The sequence below is a fragment of the Copidosoma floridanum genome, unplaced genomic scaffold (genome assembly GCF_036245765.1).
Source record: "Copidosoma floridanum isolate Cflo_tuat_1 unplaced genomic scaffold, Cflo_Japanese_pri ptg000028l, whole genome shotgun sequence".
Taxonomy (NCBI): Eukaryota; Metazoa; Arthropoda; class Insecta; order Hymenoptera; family Encyrtidae; genus Copidosoma; species Copidosoma floridanum.
Window position 1 is genome coordinate 555,222 of NW_028321905.1, and position 24,056 is coordinate 579,277.

The 24,056-nt window shown below is 31.3% G+C and overlaps 1 protein-coding gene across 2 annotated transcripts in view; it reads right to left on the bottom strand.

The window, feature by feature from the left end:
* cic (Putative transcription factor capicua) overlaps positions 1-24,056 on the bottom strand; it is a 1,044,991-nt gene that overhangs the window by 357,520 nt on the left and 663,415 nt on the right. For both annotated transcript variants that reach the window (XM_089595817.1, XM_089595818.1), the window contains one exon: positions 4,390-4,663. In XM_089595817.1, coding sequence (XP_089451943.1) covers positions 4,390-4,663 — 274 coding nt within the window. The remainder of the gene's footprint in view (positions 1-4,389; positions 4,664-24,056) is intronic.

The following is a 24,056-nucleotide window of genomic DNA, read 5'->3' on the forward strand; positions in this document are numbered from 1 at the left end:
ATACTCAGTGTGGCGATAGCCATAATCTTCAAGTTTATATTGAGAGCCCAAAAATATAAGTATAAAAAAGGACAGTTCGACGATGTTTTGGGCCGAGTCAGTACGCACGATAAAGCTTTTTACGTCCAAAATACAGCATTGCAGAACTTGGAAGACATTGAACGCGTAAAGTTCGGACTAAGTGATATAAGAGCACGATCACTGAGCTCGAAATGCTCCCCTCCACAAGCTTTTGCAGTTCAATTTTGTTCCATACTGTACGTGCAAAAACTAGAGGCTGCGTGCCATTCATGATTGTTTTTTATCAGTTTAAAGCACATTAAAACTGTATGATATAAACTTCGATTGTAAATAGTCCAAATACTTGCATAATAGGAATTCAAGTCATTGGACGCTATAAGTTCACGTATTTCCGCTCTTTACGTTAAAAATTTTTTTCCATTTTTATTTAAGATAAAAATGAATTAGGTATTACTAAGGAGCGGCGTTGGTTCAGTGGTAAGCATGCTTGTAACTGATACAACACTGTTCTAGGGATCGTGGGTTCGATTCCCAATAAATGCAGATTTTTTCGAAAACTGTTTTCATCTGGAAAAGTTCCTATGTAACCCTGGCTGTTTTGGGGCGGTTTTTTCCGTGGTATTTTTCTTGACAGTAATTTCAGGATTTTTTTCCTTGCCTCCCAGGTATTTAGGTCTGGGTAAATGCAAAACAGTGTTAGGGCTATAGGTAGGGATAAGCGGATCTGATACGTCAGGCAGGGATCGGCCGGCCTTATACCGGCGAGAAGTGGTCCCTGAAACATGGGGCTTCTCCGTGGATCCTAATTAGCCTGGATCCGATGCTTTGGCAGAGAGCGCCGGTTTAACCAACGAGAAATGGACGTCCTGAAATATGGATTTCTCTCCGGGAAAAAGCTACACAGTGGCGAGTGGACCCGATGCACCATTGGTGCAGAGAGTGTCAACTTAACTGGCAAAGTGTTTCACCGGAGATACTCACACTGTGCTCATGGATTAGGTATTATGACAGTTAAGGGGTTGGTTATAGGTGTTGCAATACACCCCCACACATAGGTGGTGAGTGGGTGGCCCCACCGACTAGGCCAGTGGCCAGTAGGCTGTTGCGGTAACCCGGTAAAAAAAAAAAAAAAAAAAATTAGGTATTACTATACTACATAGTAAGAAGGGCATAACGCATAATCAATAATTGTTTGTTATCACCATTTTGTAAGACAGTATGAATTTTGGAAAGAGTATACGAAAGCACGCCAACAAAGAGATTTTATGCTCGATTTATAGACACGCTCTGAGAGTCCAAGCCTGAGAATGCGTAGTTCACGTGATGTGTATGCAGTTTTTGCTTAGTATGAATTTCAGAAATATCACAGTAAAGTCCATTATTTTACAATTTCTACCTGAGATTTGTGATCAGCGACCAAAAATACTTTCTAAAAGCCTAATAATAACTTGGTAGTTTTTAGTAGCCTAATGGTTTACATGAAAAAAAAAAAATTGTATGCAAAACTAAAATTGTCTGTTCATATTTGTACAGAATATAACAGAATATACTCTTCTTAAATAGTGTGGTTGTTCTTATAAATCTCTGTGACCAGCAAATGAAGAAAATGTAGTGATCCATATTTTGATTAAAATTTGCATTACACTGAAATACTCGAGCAAATGATGTAAAGAATCGACAGAAAGTAATTTTTAGTTCTCGTTTTAACTAATTTTAAGCTTTCTAATGGATGGTCAAGCCCAACCATAGCCTTGTGTCAACGAATAATTGGGTTGCTTAATTTTGTCTTAAAATATACCTATGTATACATATATATGTTACTAGCAGCCCCCCTCGAATTCGCCCAAGACTCACTAAATAAAATCCTGCAGTGTGATGACACGTAAAGTAAGACGAATTTAGTTAAAAATTTTACAGTATCTCCTGACACTTCTCACAACGAAAATCTTACTAAGAACATGTTTGTTCTGAATTCATACAGTGTATTTGGTCAAATAATAAGTAGTAAAAGGTGAAAAAAATATAGCCATCCTGAAAATTACAACGCATTTCTTACGCCAAAAAATAATCGTTGGCCCTAAAAAGCCGTTGATTTAAAATTTCTACCGTATAATCTATGAACAGGGCTATTTTTTTAAGCTGTAAAGATTTAAAACTCACAAAAAATATGTAATTAAAACATTTTTTTCTCTTATTTTACACCTTCATTATCACACCAACAAAGTCCTGGAGCGTAATCTCTACATTTCTTATCGCTACAAAAACACAAATACAAAATATTACCTATTTAAAAATCTAGAAGATTCAACAGATTACTCTGAGGGTCGTAGTAAAAAGCTTATTTTTTAATTAATAAGTTCTTTGTTTATAGATTTTCATACTGCTGTAATCTCGATTAATGTTTAGCGTCATTTTCTTGCCGCCTAAAATTGTATTAAATAAGTGCATTTAAAGTTTCCCTTCTAATTTAACTTTTTGCAACTTTTGGCATAGTTAAGACTTTTGTAAGCCCTAAAGGTTATTTTTTCAACTTTATTACGTTGTAATATATTTGTTAGCAAGGTAGTTTGACGTCCGATGACCCTGAAAAGGACCAGCTCCTAAAGTAAAATCTTTACTGACTGAAGTTTACAGCAAACGTGATTGCTTCTATACCTCAAGGTGATCTTTTCTAGCCTGCTATTGTAGCACCAAACTAATCAAGAGAAAAACTAAAACGTTTTAAGCTTTGGAGCCAGTAATTTTGGTGATTTAAGGTAAAGAGATTAATTCGTGACGCTTGCCCGTTGGAGACTGTCCCGTTGGCTCAAGTTTATTTTTCCTTAATAGCTGTTAAGTTCGCCCAGCACAGACCTTGGAGATGATAGGTGATTCCTGGTTGAATGCTTAGAGTCGAGAGGTTAATATGAAGTTGTCGGTCACTGAGGTTCCCAGCCTTGCGACAAACAACTCCGTTTGTGATGTCTGCCAGAGAATGACTGACTTTGTTTAATAGTGGCTAGCTTTACATAGTCTTTTAGTCAATGAATTATTTTCAGCAATGGCAGTAAAAATATATTTTTTGGCACGGAAGTTTAAACTTAGGGGGCCTTTAAAAGAACCGATAAGACTGATAGTTAAGTAGAGAACATAAATACTTATAATGGCCCTGAAAAGGGCCAGCGATGAAATTTCCAGTTATTCCTTATCATTATTCTTAATGATGGAGAGCCAGCTGCGGGTAGCTTGACTCTTACCATTGGAATCTTTGTGTACGTAGACCGTACTGGAAGGAGGTACGCTGCTAACCAGAGAATATCTCGTCGTCAGGTCATTTCCCGGATAACCAACCGCTTATCGTTAGTCAGGAAAGTGGGCCTGAAGAATACCTTCTCTGTAGGTATGCCGTTGGGACGACCAGTAAGAAGGAGGCAGTTATGGCTACTTGTACTCTTCAGGGCTGTCTTTTTTGGCTTGTATTTGAAGTAGAAAATTCTCTGACGGCACGAGGCTGGATAGTTAAACGGACACAAAACTCTAAAGTGTGGGGTCAAGTTGTGATCAGGCTAGACACGTCTCCTGGTATTCTCCTGGAAACGTTGACTTTCCGAACGCCTATTTTTCTGTGGCACTCAGCCGTCTTGGAGATCCGCGTTAGAAAGCGATATATTTCGCTTGCCTATGAAAAAAGAGTGTCATTGGTAGCTGGTATGCGCAGCTACACGACTAACAACTTCATTCTTGGTGTACTGACAATGAACGACTACGTTTGTCGACAACTCGATGGGGCATGTTATAACCTTTCTTTACTATCTTTGATTGCGGGTGGCTTCAATTTGACCTCGATGCTACCTTGCGGATCCTACTGAACTAAAGTGCAAAACTAGGTTATTTTAGCAGAACTTTGTGCTTATTTATCGCCATTGTTATAATTTTTTTTAAGAAAAAAACTATGCGAAAACCATCTCGGGATTATGAAGAATCAGTGTGCAAAATTTTAGCAAAATCGGTTCAGTAGTTTTTACGGTTAGCGATTACAACGGTTTTAGCGACTGTGCTTTATACATTGCTAAGAAGATATAAAATTTATCAGAAGAGGTACTTATTGTAACTTTAAATGACAATAACAAAAAGGGGTAACTCTGAAGTACTTAACATTCTCTCTTTTTAATAAACGTATATTGTAAATTGTAAGCCAATAAAAATTCTTTTTGATTCTTGTCCAATATAAAACTATTAGAAATTAAAAAGATTTCTGTGAATCTTCTACGTCAGGAGTTAAAAAAAATGAGATACATTATAAAATAGTAAATAACTTTAGGAATAAGAAAATACTTTATAGGTACTATACAAGATGAAAATTATTTTGTAAAATGCTTTTTTTGATACCTTTGATGGGCCTAGGTCGACAGGTAACTTCATCTTTTTTTAAAGATAAACTTTCACAAGATAATTCAGGAGATCGAATGTTTTCTTTAAAATTCTCATCATGACATGCTTTTACTTTACTTTCGCACTTTGAACATGAGCTAATTAAACATGACTCTTCACAAATAATCATTTTATCGTCATCAGAATTATTTTCTTCATTATCTGGCCTCAAATGCAATTCCATTTTATCTCCCATCACTTTATCGGTATTATTTGCATCATACTGAGGTTGCTGAAATATATAATATAAAAAACGATGATCATTACACGCTTTACTTAATATCTTAAGTATAATAATATTGTTTGTTACATTAGGAGGAGTCCTTTGTACTACATTGATAAAACACCTAATAGTTCGCTAGTTAAAGCATAAAAATATGATGGCTGAGAAAATTCCATCTATTGATAAAAAAAATAATTTTATTAAATTACAAATAAAGTGTTATTATTACAAAAAATAGTTTAATTTAATTAAAGGATTAGCCTTAATTATTTATTATTGAAAAAATTGCTACAACTAATAAAATTTTTCTTACATTTTTACTTGTGTCTCCTTTCCCAATGGTTAGATTTAAAAAAGCATGCTAGCCAAGTTGTTAGTGATAAGATTTCCTACTGATGTAGGTTCTTCCGATTATAATACAATTTTTATTGTAATGTTACGTTGCAAAAAAGCGTGATATTTTCTGTAATTAAAATCAATCATTATGAATTTTTAATTGTTTTTTTACTGATAAAAGTCGTTCAATAGTTAAGATTAAGAACCTATTGAAAGTATTTTCAACCATGCACAAGCTTTTTTGTTCACTTACAAAAAACGCCACAATTTAGTTGCTAGTCTAAAAATTCATTTTCCTATACTTGGCGTGAAAACAAAATTGAATCCAAAATTCTATCGGTGTTCTGTCAAGAATATAAAGGACGTTAATGCAAATTCAATAAGCAATTGGCATTGCTTCAAAAACTTTTAAGTAACCAAATGAGGCCTTTATCTGATTTGGCCACACTATTTTTTTCGTATTTCTGAGCAAATGTTATAGGAAAATGAACAATTCTTTTTCTACTGAAAAAAAAAATTAAGAAATTTTTAGGGCAATGGACTTCAGGTTTTAAAAAAACTTTTTTTTAATTTATTTTGATTATTTTATTCCAAATAAACATTTGCCCATTCATATCAGTATCAACAAAAGAGTTGTAATTTTTAAAATATTTGTGACTGTTTTTTTTGTGAGGATATAGCCGAAATTAATACAAAATTTCAAAGTCTAGTTTCTGTAACGACCAATTCCTTCCTGTTTGTAAACCTCATTATCATCAGTGGTTTTATAGATAATCATCAGAAGTATAAAAATCATATATCATTGGTCAGTAATGCTGAAAATAACACCTAAGATTTGATAAAAAAATTTTTACATAAGGATAGTAAGGCAGGGAAATTTATTGCATAGACCGACAAAAGAAACGAATTATTACGTATTATAATGAAAAGTCAATGTTAGTATTTTGTTTTGTGTTATACTTTTTTTTCTAGAGTTCAACTATGACTAAGATAATAACATATTTTATCAGTATGAAAAACAAATAAAATAACACAAAACACCTTAAAATAAACATAAAAACTATACTTTTTTATACTAAGTTATTCCTCACCGTCTGGTCTGTCAAGTTTCATCTTCATTTTAGAAGCTAAGCTATTGAATTAAGATTTAAATTTATGGTAAAATAAGATTTAAAAAGAGTAAAGTAAATATATTAGGGCATGTTACTTACCAGAGTAAAAAAAAAATTACTTTTTGATTAAAATTTTTTACATAGGTCTAATGGGGCACATTAAACTTTGTACCAAGGGCTATGTATTTTTTCGGATGATTTCGCGTATCATGTAACAAAAACTGAAGATGTACAATTTAAATCGTTTATTTTCTTACAATTCCTTGTAAATCAAACGTTGTTCAGTAAAAAAATAAAACCAGACGAGTGGCACTCGGGGACTGCCGCGGTAAAGCTATTGAATAGCATTTTTAATCAACTTATGCAATTGTAGTTATTATTATTATTTTTTTTTTTCAAGCAGTACTTTTTTTTCTTTGATATTAATTCAAGTTTTTTCTTTAATATTAATTCAAGTTACACTTTCTGAGCGTGGTAACCGATAAGAAAAGTTTTCACAGCTCGTTAAACAGTCAGAGATGGTCAATTTCAATCACCAGAGAGAATGATCGAATAATGTTTGACACGTTAATACTACAAGAATAAGAAAATCACGAAATCTAATATCATTAAAGATTTATTGTAAAAAATTTGATTAAATGTGTTAAATATTTCCTTGTTGCCTTACCAGTAACTTCTTAATCTAACAGTTACACAAATTGCAAATGTCACACTTGTACGTTGTTTAATAATAAAAAAAAATAGTAATAATAAATTTTTCAATTTTACGAAATATTACTGCAGACTATAATACTGATAATTTTGATAGTTAACCTGAAATATAAGTATACTTACCTGTATATTTGGAACCACCAAATCTTATGATTCCAAATATACAGGTAAGCATACTTATATTTTTAATAGTTGCTTTTTTAAAGTACACCTAATTTTTTCCACATTCTCTTTTTGCCGTGTATATCAGTAGACCATGCAATTGACCTTTTTTTAGCGGAGAAATATTATTGAGCCACAAGGACGTTTAGATGAAATAATTCCTACTCACTGTGTTATAAAAGTTTACAGCAAATAATTGTTCACAATGATACAAAAATGTTTTTTAATTAGTGATGTATAATACTGAAACGAAGTATTAATTAACAATTGATTAATTGACTAATTATGAGCGTGAATATTAATATTACAATCGATTAGATTACAAGATTACCGAATTAATCACATTTATATTCTATGTATGAGGGTTTCTATTTTTAAATCTCACGCCACCCGATTTCAGCGCGCCACCTACTTAGCGACGCCTAGCGTTACTTTCAGTGACGTTAAGGTGGCTCCAGCGCCTAGTGCCGTATCAAAATGGGGAGACTAAAAATTAATCATTATTTTCTTTAAAATATGGTATAAAATTATCGTAGAGACTGTTGTAAGCCATATTCTACATTTCATCTGTTACTTTAGTGAGTTAATATAAAAAAACAAAAAAGTTTTATGGTGCCCTAATTGATGAACTGTTATGGTACGCTCCTAAGTTCAAGAGAAGTTATACCTATATATATGTGTACTCTGCAGAATGCAGACAGCTGAGAGCTGACTTGCACTCGCAACTGTATACTTAGTCTCTGATTATTTAAAGATTTTGTTCGATAACAAGACACTTTTCTCATGTCATCGAAAACTGCGTAATAATATATACAAGATAGTATATTTTTCACACCTCACGGGTTATTTATATAAGTGCAGCAGTAGGTTGTATATCGCGTAAGCTTGCATTTCCTATCTAACCCGTCTTAAAACTACGATTTTGTAAGCATGATTTCTTACAATTTTCATCCTCAACCTTAATTTTTTTTTTATACGAATAAAAAGATGGGAATTCAAAGAATATAATTCAATTTTATTAACCTCGGTTGGGTTATTTATAATTTTAACATTGAGGCCACTGGAGCCACCTTAAGCTGACACGGTCACGTACAGTTTCTTCCGCAGTCGAGAACACTATTCACTGTGTTGTACATAGGTACACCTATGTATACATAGATACTTACATGTATACTTACGGGGCGCACATGTGGTGAGTGTGGGCAGTGTGGCATTATAAAGATATGATGGATACCTATACACCTATATACTTTCTAACAAACAGCTGCTTGGGTATTCATCCAATGTCGGAGTAGCTCGTCTCGATCCTTGCGAGCTTCATACAGTCGTACCATATACATACACGTTAAGTGAACGCTCGGCAGAGCTACATGGTAGGCGGAGTGGGGGGTGTTAGGTTTTTTTCGTTACAGAATTTCTTGATATGGTCGCCGCTTAAAATCCGCAATAAAAGCTATGCAATAGCTTAATAAAATTTAATTAAAGTTTAAGTTGTTGGTTCATCGACTTTGAAGGGTAAAAAAGTAAAAAGCTAATTTTTTGAATAACTTAGTTTTTTAGAGGTTTTTTGCTTCTGCTTAACTATCGAGTCCCCGGTCTTGGCTCCACATAGAGTTTGGTGTATGAAACACCGTAGTGCGTTGACACAAAATGTAAAACTTCTTTAGTTAAGAATTTCACACCTATTCTTGACACTCCTTGGAAGAAGAAACTTTTTGTTAAAAGTCAAATTATTATGTATTGACCTCTTCTATCCAAATTGCTCTATATTTTTAGAGCTTTTTTAAAGTGAAAATCGCTGATGTGCGAAAAAAACTTCGTTAATGAAAATTACAAAGCAGTGAAAAAAGATATCCACTTTGGCCAGGAGTTGAACCTGGACCTTCTTCTTGCCAGGAAGGCACGTTAATCAACTTTGCCACCGAAGCCTTGGCCAATACTCTTCCCCACTGCTCTGTGAAGCGTGTCTTAGGTCAAATTCCGATATCGTAGATATTAATTTTTTTACTCGATGGTTAAGTACTATTTGTAGTTAATGAAATTATTATATATTGACCTCCTCCATGCAAATTGCTCTATAGTTTTAGAGCTTCGGTGGCGAAATTGATTAGTTTTACCTATTAAGTAATAACATTAATATCTATGACATCGGCATTTCACAAGACACATGCTTAACAGAACAGTAGGAAAGGGTATTCACCAAGGGTTTGATGGCAAAGTTTGTTAACAAGCCTTTCCGGCAAAAAGAAGGCCCAAGTTCGACTTCTGGCTGAAGCGGATATCTTATTTCACTGCTTCGTAAATTTAATTGAGAAGGATTTTGTTGCACATCGGCGATTTTCACTTTAAAAAAAGCTTTTGAAACATAGAGCTATCTGGATGGAGGAGGTCAATATATAATAATTTGACTAATTACAAACAGTGCTTACCCATCGAGTAATAAAATTAATATCTATTTTTATTGAAAGATACCAAACTGACAAAAAATATATAGTTCAGAAATTGTTTTTTTAGTCTGACAACGTCAATACCAGATAAAAGCAACAAAGTCATAAAGCACAATCTCACTATTTTTTATGCCATAATAAATATACATACCTATTATTCTTTGTATTAAAAATCTGAAAAAATTAAGTGATAACTGTTATTTTCTTGACGCCTAAAATTTTATACATTTGAAGCATATCAAGTTTTCCTGCTAATTCTCCCTTTTGCTGCTATAGTTACGGTTAAAACTTGTGTGAGCCCTAATGGCTGTTTTTTGTCAACTTTCTTAAGTTATAATATATTTGTTGTCAAGGTAGTTCGACGTTTGATGACTCTGAAAAGGACCAGTGAGCTAAACTCTTTTTTGACTGAAGTTTACAACAAACGTGACTGCCTGGATACTTTAGGGTGATCTAAACGACAACGAAATCTCAAAGTATTAGAGCAGATTATACTCTGGCTAGTCTGGCTAGACATCTCCTGGTATTACGCCGGAGATTTTGGCGATCAGACCGCCTTTTACTCGTGGCACTCGATAACCTTGGTGGTTCGAGATGAAAACTGAGGTACGTATAGGTCACTTGTATGTTAGAAAAGAGTGTCATTGGTAGCCGGGATATTCATGTGCACGACTCACATCTCTATTCTTGATGCACTGCCGATAAATAACTATGGTAATATTCGGTAATTGGCTCAGGGATATTATAACCAGACCTACTTACGTCTGTTGCAGGTAGCTTCGATTAGTGTCATTCTTGGAGTGTCTGGACGCCTACCCCCACTAGTACTCCGTCCACCATTTTAAGTCAAACAGTCCCGAGTGCGTGGAACACGATTCGAGTTAAGTTTATTTTCTTTTTTAAACGTTTACACAATTGAAATCTTTATAAATATGCTAAAATATATATTTGAATAACAAATCGGGATGGTAAGCTAAAAATTTTTTTTTAATAATACTTCTTAGTTGAAAAATGCTTATGGTATTATCAGATAAGTATATTCATTACAGTTAGTGGAGGAAAACTATAGAGTGATGAGAAGAGAACAAACATACGAGAGCACAGGCGAATGGTATTGCATCATGCAAAAATTGGACGAATTCTATAGAGTATTTTCTTATTAATTATATCCTAACGTGACTCTTTTATAAGTTTACGTGTTAAATTAAAGTTTTTTTAGTATCTTATATCTCAAAAACGATACTATAGAATATTCTTAAGATTTACATGTAACTTTCTAACATCATTACAAACATTCTATTAAAATCTCGGGGAGATCATACAAAAAATGCTATATGTGAAGATCACCCTTTAAACTTTCTTTTTTTTTTTTATTTGTTTTAATCTACATTATACAGAAATGTATTTAAAAAATATTAGATTTTGTTTTTATCTGGAAACTTTTTAAGTGTTTTCTAGGAAAAATCAACAAATATACCTTTAATTGAAATTAGGTGACTGTCTTGTATATATTGAAATGAATTTTTTTTAAATGCCTGTAATGAATCTATACATGTCTTTTAATATTTTCTTACGTATAAAATATATATTTTTGGTCTCAAAATGATAGTAAGATAAAAACTTATTTGTCAAACTAAAAATATTTTAAAGAGTTTTATTCGACAAAACGTATGTGCCAAAGGGTTAAATAAGGAACAGGCTGGCTTTAAAAACAAAATATAGAAAAAACTAAATGTATGCGTGACCCAAGGCACTGACTGTCTTCTTTATAAATTAATAAACCATATATTGATAACAAAAGTGCCTATCACCAGGTGTCCTGGGGTGTTTACTGGCGTTCATTAATAATTAGAATTTATCTGTAATTTAAATATTATAGATCAAATAAAGAGAAGCGAAAGAAAAATTTGTTTCTTAGTAGTTGAATAGGGGTATGTGAGGTAACTCTTGACAATGGTACTTTCATGGTTTCTATTATTATAAAAGAAAAAATAATTTAAGTTCTTATACGTATAAGTATATCATAGAAAGACATATACAAGTTACAGTTTTGCTTTTTATTTTCGTATATTTCGTAAATAAACAACATTCAATTTTAAAAATCATTTCCTTTCTCACATAGAGGTGGTAGCTTTTATTTTTGTTAGTAAGAGTATTACTTAACTGTTTTTGTTCGTTTTTTGAAAGTTCCTATTAAAGTTTATTCTTTGAAAGTAAAGACACATAATATATTTATGCGTTAGCCTAAATCTCTCTTTATCCAACAAACACTACACAATAGATAAAAAAAATTAAGTGCAGCAAGAGTTGCCTTATGAATTGGTTAAAATCGAACGAGTTTGTAATAACTTATGATTGTATAACAGAGTCTTACATAAAATAAAGATAATTGTATATTAAAAGTCCACCTGTTGCTTCGTTGGTGATGAAAAATGGATTTAAAAAATACACATCTTCCTACATTATAAAGATGTAAGGATTTCAATATTAGCTAAGAGCACCGTCTGTTCCTGGCCAACCTCATCCACCCCTTGCAGCCTCATCCACCCTTTGCCACCGTCATCTATCCCCATGCTCCTATTGCCCCTGACATAATTGTCTTATTAAACTTTATTTTATCTTAAAAAATGTATCATTTGTATTATTGTAAATTTTTCATGAAACGTCTTTTGTTAACCAATGAACTAGAATCGATAATTTGTCAATTTTCATTCTTTACCTATATTTTATAGCATTGATAAAAAATCTTCATTAATGTAACGTGAATTTGTTCTAAAATGTAGTGTATTACGCTTTTGCCCCATACATAAATACTTTACTGTTCCTTCTGGTATTGATAATATTTAACTGTTCTTTAGTGCTGGTAAGATTTGACGGGAATCACAGTGACTAATCGTGCTAATTTTAGATTACTACTAGAACTAATTTTAGGTAGTAAAATTAGTGTAATACCTGTCCAAGCCATTAATAAAATAATTTTATTCATATACGTATCGAATTAAAATAAATTAGAGTTTTGTATAAAAATGTTTTACCAGAACCTTCTGACCTATCAATCAAATAAGATTTATTGTCATTTTTTCAATTCGTTTCTGATCTTCATTTAATTTCTTCAATATCAATTTTAAACTTTTTTATTTAAAAATTCAGGTGACCAAGCATTCGTAGATTTATCTTATGTGCAGTGGGGAGACATAAATATCGTAATTGAAAAAAAATTATACCGGAAGATTGGGATGGTAAAGAGAAAGATACTTAAATTTTGTAGGCATTTCAAGTCATAGTTTAAGAAAAACACAAGTTATAATTTTAATAATCTTATAAAGCCCTTTGGATGCTGCTCCATGGTGAAACCTAGTATCTGAAATTTAGTAACGATGGTTTGGGCTACCTTAATCTTCATGCAGTATGGTGGATATCTATGGATTGAATTTTTATTTATTTTTGTACTTAATTTTGTATTTGTAAGACTTTGTCTTTGTACTCACATAAGACACTATTAGCGTAATACGAAAAAGTTTACTTACAAATCGCTCCACTCATCCTGAATTTTTTTACAAAAGAACTTGGATAGTTTAATTCTTAAGCGTGTGATAAGTAACAGTTTTGGTTTAGTCAATACCGCTGCTAAACAGAGAATCTAAAAACGGTTCCAACATTTAACCATCAGGAAACGGTGTTTCTAATTATTTTATCCAAGAGCTTACTAAAATTTCTAAGCTTTTTACTCTTTTCTAGGAAATCATCAAAATTTGTTTAAGTGGAATGACGAGATTATTTTAGCGACAGCTACATTTATTAAAATTTGTGTAATATTTTCAAGTAAAGATGAATTGACATTTATGTAACGCATTCAAGAGCACGTATTAGTTTCTAAATTAAACATAAATTTGCATTTGGCATAAAAAATTATAAAATGGTAATAAATAACATGATAGTTAAATAATAAGATTCTTGCTTTAATTGAATCCGTGCACTTACAAGATACGTGGGTTCTTACTGGTTTCGCTATGGTATCAGTATTTGAATTAGCCACTTCATCCTCTGTAACAATTCAATTTTTTGATTCTATGATTCAATTATCTCTGTATCATGTACACAATAAGTTGTACCTACATATTTTTCAATATGATTAATTATTTGTACATGTTCAAAATTTGCTGGCAAAATATGTAAATTATACTGAAACAGTCATAGAACTTTCGAATAATTTCATGCGAGATTTCATACAACAGTACTCCTAAATCTCAATCATTATGGTATTATTTCAAAGCAGATAATTTTCGAAAATCAAAATTGTTTGATAATTCCGTAATTTCGAAGTATTTTTTAATGCATAAGTTACATAGAATTTACAAAAAAAAGCCAAAATCGTATTAACAAATCTTGGATGACATTGTATTTGAGATGAAGCAACAATAACTGTGTAAGTCAACACAATAGCAACCATGAGAACCCACTGTTATCTCAAGGAAATTCAATGAATTATCTGTAAAATGATTCTCAATAGATTTGTAAGTTCACCACAAGAACTTATAAAATATCCAAAGTTAGGAAATGCGATTTTCAATCTTAGTTTTTGCATTGCTATGTAAATAATACTTTGGAATTAAATACGCACGAGAAATGTAGTATTACTACAAACAATTTCGAGAAACGAATAACCATTAATCGCTTCTATTATTGTAAGTAAATTTATTTAAGCTCTTTCATTATAGTTCTGAGTTAAATGAGAGGTCCCATAAAATTTTTTCCTAAATTTTTAATATCCAGCTCCGTCATCATTACTGACATCAAACCATCTATCAAATGGGCTGAATAATAAAAAATTATTCTTTCGCAATAAAAGTTTAACTTCATTTAATTAGAGTTTACATGAATTCTATGGAGGTTACAAAACAATTGCCATATTCATATTAATACAAGTACCATAGCCTTGCAAGATTTAGTCGACTCTAACTTTCAACTACTTGTACTATAGTTTATCATTCAATAAATACATCTGTAACGAAGTTATAGTACAATACAATTACTCTCAGCACGAAATAATAATAAGAAAATATATATACTAGATTTGAACTCTTTGCATCCATACAATGTGAATTTATATTGGTAGGTAAAATTAAAAACGAAGTAAAAAAACACTAAGAAACACTTAAAAGTTAAACAATTTAAAAGCTTGCACATGCATTTATATCAATGTAATATGCCAAATTTTGTCACATTATACACATGAGACAATTAATACATATTATATCCCGTAAGAATTTCTATAATGTGAACAATAAAAAATAATTAAACTAATGACCTTTATAATTTTTCTTTACCTCCCATATTTTTAATTCTTTTCTGTAAGACCAATAAAGACAATGCTAAAAAATTCTGATCGTAGCATGTTAGAGTCTTAAACCAGATAAATTCCATAACAAAATCATTTTCTAAATCAGCAAATTAATGACACGTTTGCAAGGACATTAGGCATTAGTTCAACGATTTATTGCCCACAGTTGCATTTAGGCTTTTCTTATCGAATAAGGTAACTTCTACATAAAACAAGATAGTGAGTTTACTTTTTTTGCGTAACGCTAAAACGTTCGCCTTCAAATTATGTAATTTTTCAAGCAATCCGTTCAATTCTGAATTAATTGGTGTGTCATCCTCTTTTTGAAATGAGTTCCTCAATGGGTGACAGTAAACTTCTGTATCGTAGCGAAGGGTTGAGTCATAAATTCTAGTTAAATTTCTTATTTTTTAATTGTATGATAATCATAGTCGTCACAAAAAGGGGTAGTACTGATGATACTCAACCAATTCCTTAGCCACAAAAAAGCAAGGAGGTGAACATAATTTCATTTCATTCTGAATTTTAAAACATGATGAATAAAGTGGGCAGTTTCGGGATTGAGAATCATTAACTAATGTTATCTACAAAATCTAACAATCATTATCATTTAAAAAAAAAGCTAGAGCTATTTTTTTGTTATGTGGTGAGAATTTGCAGCACCTTGTTTTACCTCATTGATTATTTTTAAAAGTTGCTTTATTTAATTTGGCAGCTCATGTAATAACATTATTACAACAATTTTTCATAAACTGGTGAGCTCGAGGATAGACACTTGTTTTTCCTTAATTTTAAAAGATTTTCCTTCTTCTTACATTGATACTTATCTTACTTCTTTTCTGAGGTCAGCCAACATTTTTTTTTGTTGACTATTCCGTTTTGAGGATATTTTTTTTATTTTAGTTCAAACCATAACAATCTTTTACACAAAAAGTATACATAAGATATTTACTGTAGCTAAATGAATTTTTTATTCATTAGTTCACAAAATTTTTTTCAACAATTAGAAATATTTCTAGTGTTTTTACACAATTAAATTAATTTAGTTTAATTACTTCGATACATACACTCACACAAACACACTCACACACTTACATATACATTTATATCTTCCTATATTATACAGTTATTTTGTTAGGGCTATCCACACATGGCCCCACACCCCCATGGTCCCTCCACCACCCCACTCAACCATCGCATAATACGAGGAAAGATTCTTTTTATTTTTCTGTCAATTTAACCCCAAAAAATTTGTGTGAACCCCGCACTCCAGACTCACTACCCCGTCAGAGCACACATAACTGAATTAAGTGGCTTCTCCACAACCTCCCTTCCTCCACTACCAACCCACAAAAAATTAAAATATTTTGAGAAAATGGTCTTAGCAAACGCAGCAAAAGGATATTCAAATGCAAGTATAAATAATGCCGAAAAATGTGGGATTGTTTGCAACGTTTGCAAAACTTTGTTAAAAAACTGTGGGGCTGTTTCGTTTTTCATAACTAACAAAAAACTTTTGTTGCGGCGAGAATCTTGAAAATTATGATTTTCATGGCTCTGATATACTTTGCAGACACAAAACATACATAGATAGTTTGCAAATTGATTTGCTGAGTAAGGTGAAGTATGTGGAAATAAGAAGTATACAATATTTTTCTGCAAAAAAGTGTTTTTTTATTTGTCTGTTGTCCCCATTAGCTGAGTTCTCTACTACAGTGCGTCACAGATAGCAAGAGCGCTGAAATTAAAATATGCCCAACTTTTGAGAACATTGAAGTAACCTTTGTTAATAAAAATAACAACAACATTAATACTCATAATAATGATAACAATAAAAATATTAATAATAATAATTATTATTATTATAATAACAATATCTCCTCTCCTCTTATACTGCCTGCAAAGCTTCTTATGCAAGGCCTATAGCAAGCAGACTTGGTATAAGACGAGGCAGTCGAACTCAAAACAGTAGGCACACTTTTGGGATTAATTGTAATATATACATATAATTATACATATACATATAAATAAATATACTAGTTAGGCTTCGTTAGCCCACTTCCTATTACCAGTATTTAAAATTGATTTGAAAAATAAAAGAGTTTCTCATTTTCTTTTTTTTTTACGATCTTTCAAAAAAAGAAACCTCATCGAAAATTTGACTAATTATAATAAGAGAAATAAGACTGCTTACTAAAAATAACAACAACAACAACAACAGGCAAATATATAGTAATATTGATTTTGTCTATAAATGTACATAGATAGTCAATACTGAGGTACAATAAATAGAAGAACGCAAGGACAATAAGTTTACTATTTTTTCTCAAACAAAACTTTTATTATTTCATCATTACATGAATTTTTAATCATGAAACATATGTATATATCATGCTGTACAATTTCATGTACTTAATGAAAAAATTTTTACACTGATATGTAAATAATCACAACAAATTAGGTCAGCGCCCCTATCTATTTGCATTATGGGCGGTATGAAAAAAAAGACAGAGAAGTTGGTCAGTTTTTTTTTGTTTATTTAATTTTATAAGGATTGACATGAATTATAATGTTCCAAGTAATGATATACATGAAACCATACAATTTCAAAAGACATCAGGAGACAAAAAATCGTATAGTAATGATGAAATAGAGTAGGATGTAGAAAAGAATCGACCTAACAAAAACATTTTTTTTTCCTTATTTTATGGTGAACATATATAAACAGTAAAATAAGACCCTTTCAAAAGAGCATGTGGAAGGGTAGACATACCTACCAAAATAAGTATATGACATAGAAATAATTAAATGTCAATTAGTTTCATATGCCATCGAGACTTATAGCTCATAAACTACTTGCACCAACAGTTAAAAATAATTGTACATACTGCTATGATATAATTTTTTAAAAACCAATAATAATAATTTCGTGCCATCAGAAGTGTCCCGACATACTTGAATTTACCTAATACGGGTTTTAAAATCATTATTTAAGTGGATACGTCATCTAAAACTAATTATTTTTTTGATTGTAACAATAAAACGTTTTAGAAAGCATGTTCCAAATAAAATATTGAAACGATTGAGTTTTATTCCATAGTGTGTATACCAAATAATTGTTTAAAAATCATCGTTTGTTAATAAAAATACTTATCATTAGTGTTTAACATAAATTTGTAAATTAAATATTTCTAACAAAATATTTTTGTTACAAATGGCACACTGTCGTGTATGATTATAAGATAATTATTTTATGCAAAATGATTTAAGAATATACTAATGAACTATGGTTTAAAGAGCAGAACATTTACTTTACATAAGAAATAACATTGCAAAACAGATTCAGAAAATCATAAAGTTTGTTTTAGATCCGGTAACAAACCTTAAGAAACGGTGCTCTATAAAGATATTCCAAGATATGCCACAAAAAGTAAATAAAAAATTCAGTACTCTTTATTAAATAATTGAAATATGTTGAGAACATTTTGATACTATTATTCTTTATTTACTCTAGTATACAGATGCAAGTATTTCGGATCAAAATCATAAGGCAACGATGTAGTTAAAAAATTGCTTCTAATAAAAATCCTGTACTTACTTATAATTAAATTTTCTATAACTTTTACACTTTGTGTTTTACTATAAAATGCCTTACTTTTAAGGTGTTTGAAAATGTTTATAAGCCACGTGGATTTTATGCCACTGGAGATAGCATCCTCCCATGTTTTCAACTTTTGCCATGAGGTGAAGGCGCTACATGTTATTCTTGATCCTAGTACAATGCTGGGTTCGTATACACAAGAGCATGAGTTTGAACAGGATAAAATTTTTTTCTTCGAAATTCAATTAAGGAGTGATTAAAAATCAAATTGTATATTTTTTTTTTCAGCTCACGAAAACCAGAAGTAAAAGTGAAAATCTAGTTCCGTGATACATTTTCAGAGAGTAGCATATAAAAAAAGAAGAATAAAGTAGTATAAAGCACATAGAAATACAAGAAATTCAAAAATTACCTTTGTTACTTATTCATGTATTAAATTCTGATGTAAAATGATATCTCATGATATTTTTACGACTTTTAAGAGTTTAAAAAATGTTAACATTTTTAATTGCTTTAGATTTTCGTTGATAGTGCTACATTTGAATGCCGTAACATTATTTTTACCTCTTTTTTCATTGTATTTTAGGTAAAAAATACAGTTTTTAGTTTAATACTTAACATATTTCTGCGGTTTGTGATAAATTTTTGTACTTCTTTACTATCGTTCGTTTGTTTTAATTTTATTGCAAAATTTTGACGTCATTTTTTGTTGATTTTCTTGTTTAATGTTAGTATGTTTTTTATGGCTGTATTGTCATTATAAATATATAAGTGATTTCTTATTTTGAATTTCTAAGGTAAACAAATAAATACGATGAATTTGACTTTATTAAATTATTAAAAACTCACAAAAGCAAATATTTTTAATTTTTTGTTGACTCTTACAAACTGCTACACAATAACAAAATTTATACATAGTAGAATAAATAATATTTATAATTCATATCATCAGAATAATTTATTAAAAATTTACAAGAATAATTTATATTAGTTTTATATTCATATTTTTTCTAGATTAGATCATTTAAATTCGAATTATTTCTAAGTTTATTCAAATAGTAATATAATGTAAGACATACCTCTTTAGAGTAGGGGGGGGGGTTCTACAGGAGAGCCTGTAGATAGCGGGGAAAGCGTGTTCAAAAATTATTACTTTAAAAATCACGTGAAAATAAGTACATAACTATGTGGAAAGAAATATATGTATAATAGTGAGAGTTGGACCTCTTTCATGCTTCGCAAGCCAACCTTTATAACCTTTAATTTACAAAGAGTTAAAACTTTTTATCAAGTATTTGAATTTTATAAAAACTTGTCACTAAAAAGTTAATGTACTTTTTTTTAAAGTTTCAGATTTTTCTTTTCAAACGATATTCTTAGATCTCCTAATCATCGCCAATAAAATAAGGCGATTTGTTCAAATGCTCACAATTATCTTTTAGAACCGTGAGAATACTTAGAATAAATAAATAATGTTAATATTTAAACGATCTTAACATATTCTAACTATTCAATAATAAACTATAAACTTTTTTTTTCATTGTGGAATATCATGTAATATTTTTTTTAGTGAATCTTTTCGTTAACATTTGTTACCACATTTAGAACAAATTCCATGTTTTTCTGAATCTGTTTCGAAATGTTTTTTTATGTCACGTAAACGTACCACTCCTTTAAATTTGGCTTGAAACAGTGCATAACTTATTAATTTTATAATTACATATGACACAATGTATTATTTTACAATAGAAGTATTTTGTTAGGAATATTTAGTTAACGTATTTAAATTAAAGATCCATATTGTAGACTCATATTGAATTTCTCACTTTTTAACAAGCTTCAAACCTATTTCTTAATATATCTATTACAATTAAGCTTGAGGTTACAAAGCCTAAAAAGTTCAGAATAAGAACTTATTCAAACCAATAGTGCAAATGAATTCACAACTCCTTCACAGCTCAAGTGGTAGAGCAACTGTCTATTAAATAGAAACTTGTGAGTTTGATTCGTACCTAGGGGGAATGTTTTTCTTATTCTTATTTAATTTTCTTAGTATAGAAAATAAGAGAGTTCCAGTTTTTAATGTTGAGTGTATTTGTTATCAGAAACGGCTTGGGTGGTTTTAATCGTGGTTTTATAAAAGTGCTGCCATTTCTATACATCTCAATTGATACGGTGATAAATGTATCAATATTGCTTTTATATGTCGTGGAGACACATAAAATTTTTAAGTTATCAACAAGCGTTCGAATTCTTTTCTAATATATTAAGGAAGCCATTTTGTTTTTTTCATTACTTAAATTAAAAATAAATGAAAGGCTTTTCATTTCATCATATCATTTAAAAAAAAATATGTTTAAGCAAAATTCAACGTTATTTTTCAAACTTTTTTACATTTCTAGCTCATCCTAACAAGGGTCTATGAATAAACTGTTTTACTTTCATAACATTCATCATTTCAAAATTTTTTTTGCTGGTGAAAGAGGTAATGTTTTACGTTAAGCTATGCAACTGAGAATCAGCATGTGTAAGCGTATGTGATACATGCAAACGTGACGCTACAGATTTTATCATCGTAGAAAATCGTTTTAAAATAATCAGCAGATTCGATAAAAGCGAAACAACTAGCCTGCCTGACAGCACGTTGTGCTATGGATATACTCGTTACTACCCTCACCTATGAAATAAATTTTTCTAACTGTTTATTTAATAATAGAATACTCATTAAAATAATGCATGATTACCAAATATCCTCGATGCAAACATAATTGCACCAAATTTATAGTATAAAAGAAGATTAAGGAAGTTTCAAATATTGTTTTATAAAAAGTTTGTTTATATTCATATACTGTGTCCTATAAAACTGTATCATTGTAATTGGGTATCCAAGTACCTACTGTTTTCTGGTTGTTATGATTAGTACATATCTCAAGCGTACGGCAGGTCTCCATAATATGTCAGAGTTTTTAAAAGTTGCGTACAGAGCAGTGGGGGTTGTAGGGGTCTTAATGTTAGGTGAAAGTGACTCATGCAGACTTCACGTGCTTTTAAGGTATATATTATTAACATGGCAAAATCATAACTCCCAATGTATCGTCATGATTTGCTTCCCATACACAAAACTATCCACATAAGTTACCTTTGATCTACACACATGAAGGAAAAAACGCAAACATATTACCACCTTTTTTGAAATGTTACAAGTTATTGGCAACGACGAGTTTCTACGTGCATGCACACACACATACATACGTTCCGGCTTTCACTTTCTCTCTCTCTCTCTTTTTTTACCGATCTGTTGCCACAGCGTAATCTCTATCTCCCCACCAACCAATTTCTCTAGTTCCCAACTGCTTCTCGTTGTGAGTATTTGTGCTATTTTTTTCCGAGCGCGCGTGCCCACTCTCCACTCTCCGCTCCCCCCTTGCCGCCAAGAACCGGATAGACATTTTTGCGTTGCATCAGCCAGTTTTACTCACCACTAGACTTCCAATACACGGCTGTAGAAGTTTCATTTCAAAAAATTTTGACGTCCACTTTTACGCCTTTTCGGGATTAATGATAAACAGTTAACAGTATTATAAATAATATGATATTTAAATGACCTTAAAGGTCAAAGTCAAGAAATACTTCAAGGTCACTATCTAATGTTTCTCATTAAACTTAACAAGATTCGTCGAAAGTATTTATCAAATAGAGGATCTTGAAAGGAAATATTGGATTGCCTTAATTAAAAATAAATTGTCCTTAAAAAGACTTCCCAAGGTCTTTAGAGATATTGATCGCCTTTATAAGGGGATACATTAATGAGCAGTTTAAATTATTAAATCCTTGAAGTTAATGTTTAAGGTCATTAAGAAAAAACTCATTGAATTTCAATTCAAACGTAGAATTTTCACTCTATCTGAATTTAAGACGAAATATAGAAATTTTCATTTATTTCAAGTTCGACCTTCAAATGACTTTAAAGGACAAAACCAAGATCCAATTTGACTTCACTATTCGATGCTACAGTTCAAACCTCACATTTTTTGTGTAGGTCATTTTTTGATTAATGGCTTTTTTACGAACCTTTTTACTAGGATGTTCAGAGATGGAACCCCGGGTATATAATTATAGTCACCCAAGGTGACTTATGCGGATATTATTAGAAAAAAATTACAAGATTTACTGTAAAAAAGATTACACGTACGCGGCAGTCCACAAAACTTTTTAAAGTTACCAGTAGTTGTCTAAAAAGTACGTGATATCTGCATAAGTCACCATTTGTAACCACAAAGAGACACACCCACACATGTATATATACGAGGTTGATTCGGAAAGTATCAAAAAATTTTAATTTTTGCAGAATATGTGCATTTTATATTCGTTTTTGAAATAACAACTTCTTTAGGGGCACTGGACGATTTTGAATGGGGAAAAACTCTTGGTTTCACGTCAGATCGCTCTCATTTAAAAGCAAGGCGATCCATACAGAGAGTCGCGTATCAGCGCAAGAGACTGAAATGGTGGCAAGGGGGGCGGGGGGAGCCCACTCGATATTGGCTGGCGGTAGAGAAGGAAAGATTGGTGGGGCGGTGTAGTGCATTGGGGTATGGCCGTATGCATACCCATACTACCATACCCCGCTGCACTTCACCACGCCAACAAAAACTAAGTACTCTCTCCTTGTCTAACGGCAGTAACTGCGCAGTGCGCATAGGGCACATTTTTATTTCTTTGTAACACTGACAAATGTGACGACGAGACTACTGTTAATAATTTTTAATTAAATTACACCTTATAATATCTTACATTATACTGAAAAATATTTAATAGCCTTCTCAGAAAACTCAACTATTTATAAAAAAAAAAAAAAATCGAAATAACACTTTTTTTTACATAAGTATTTAGGGTTCCTGCTGGAAAATCTATTTGATTATTTACAAATTGCATGTTGAGGACTCTTAATGAATTTCTTAAAAAATGGTAATAAGCCTACATAGGTGTAAATTGTCTAAGTTCTTTGAAGAATTTTTTCTCACTCTTTAGTATCTGTTGTAGTAAAATTTAAAACGAATATTTTCATGATAAATTGTATAATTCGTCTCATGATTTCCCACTGTTTTTTAATGAATTAGTGGTACTTCTGTCCGTCACTTATTCTCTTAATATAATATATGTATTGTAGATGGTAAAGCTACCTTTGATAGACGCCACGTATTGCATTGACACTGAATGTTTTCAGAAGGCGATATGGATGTGATTTATAAAAAGCGTGCTATACATGACAAAGAGTACGTGAACAATAGACGAGAAAATTAATAAAAAAAGCAAATAGTATCGACCAATCGTCAAATAACTATTAGAGTAGTAGTGTTAGAGTTGTAAGGACTTAAATCTATTAATTAGCTCGTAATATTGAATTCCAACCAATGACTTGAAACAGGTTACTGCATTCCACTAACCTGGCCACTTATTACTTATTTCTGTTCCCAAAACTTGAAAGGTCCATAAAAGAACGACGCTACGCCATGAATTAGATAATAATGACGTCATCGGAAGAGGAGCTCAATAAGATCACAGAGTTGGGATGTTTAATGATTGAAAAAACGTTTGTATAAGTGTAGAAAATCGAAGAAAAACTAAGGGTATGTCATAGATATTGAGACCAAATGAATGTTTTTTTTCAAAACACAAAATTGGCCATATA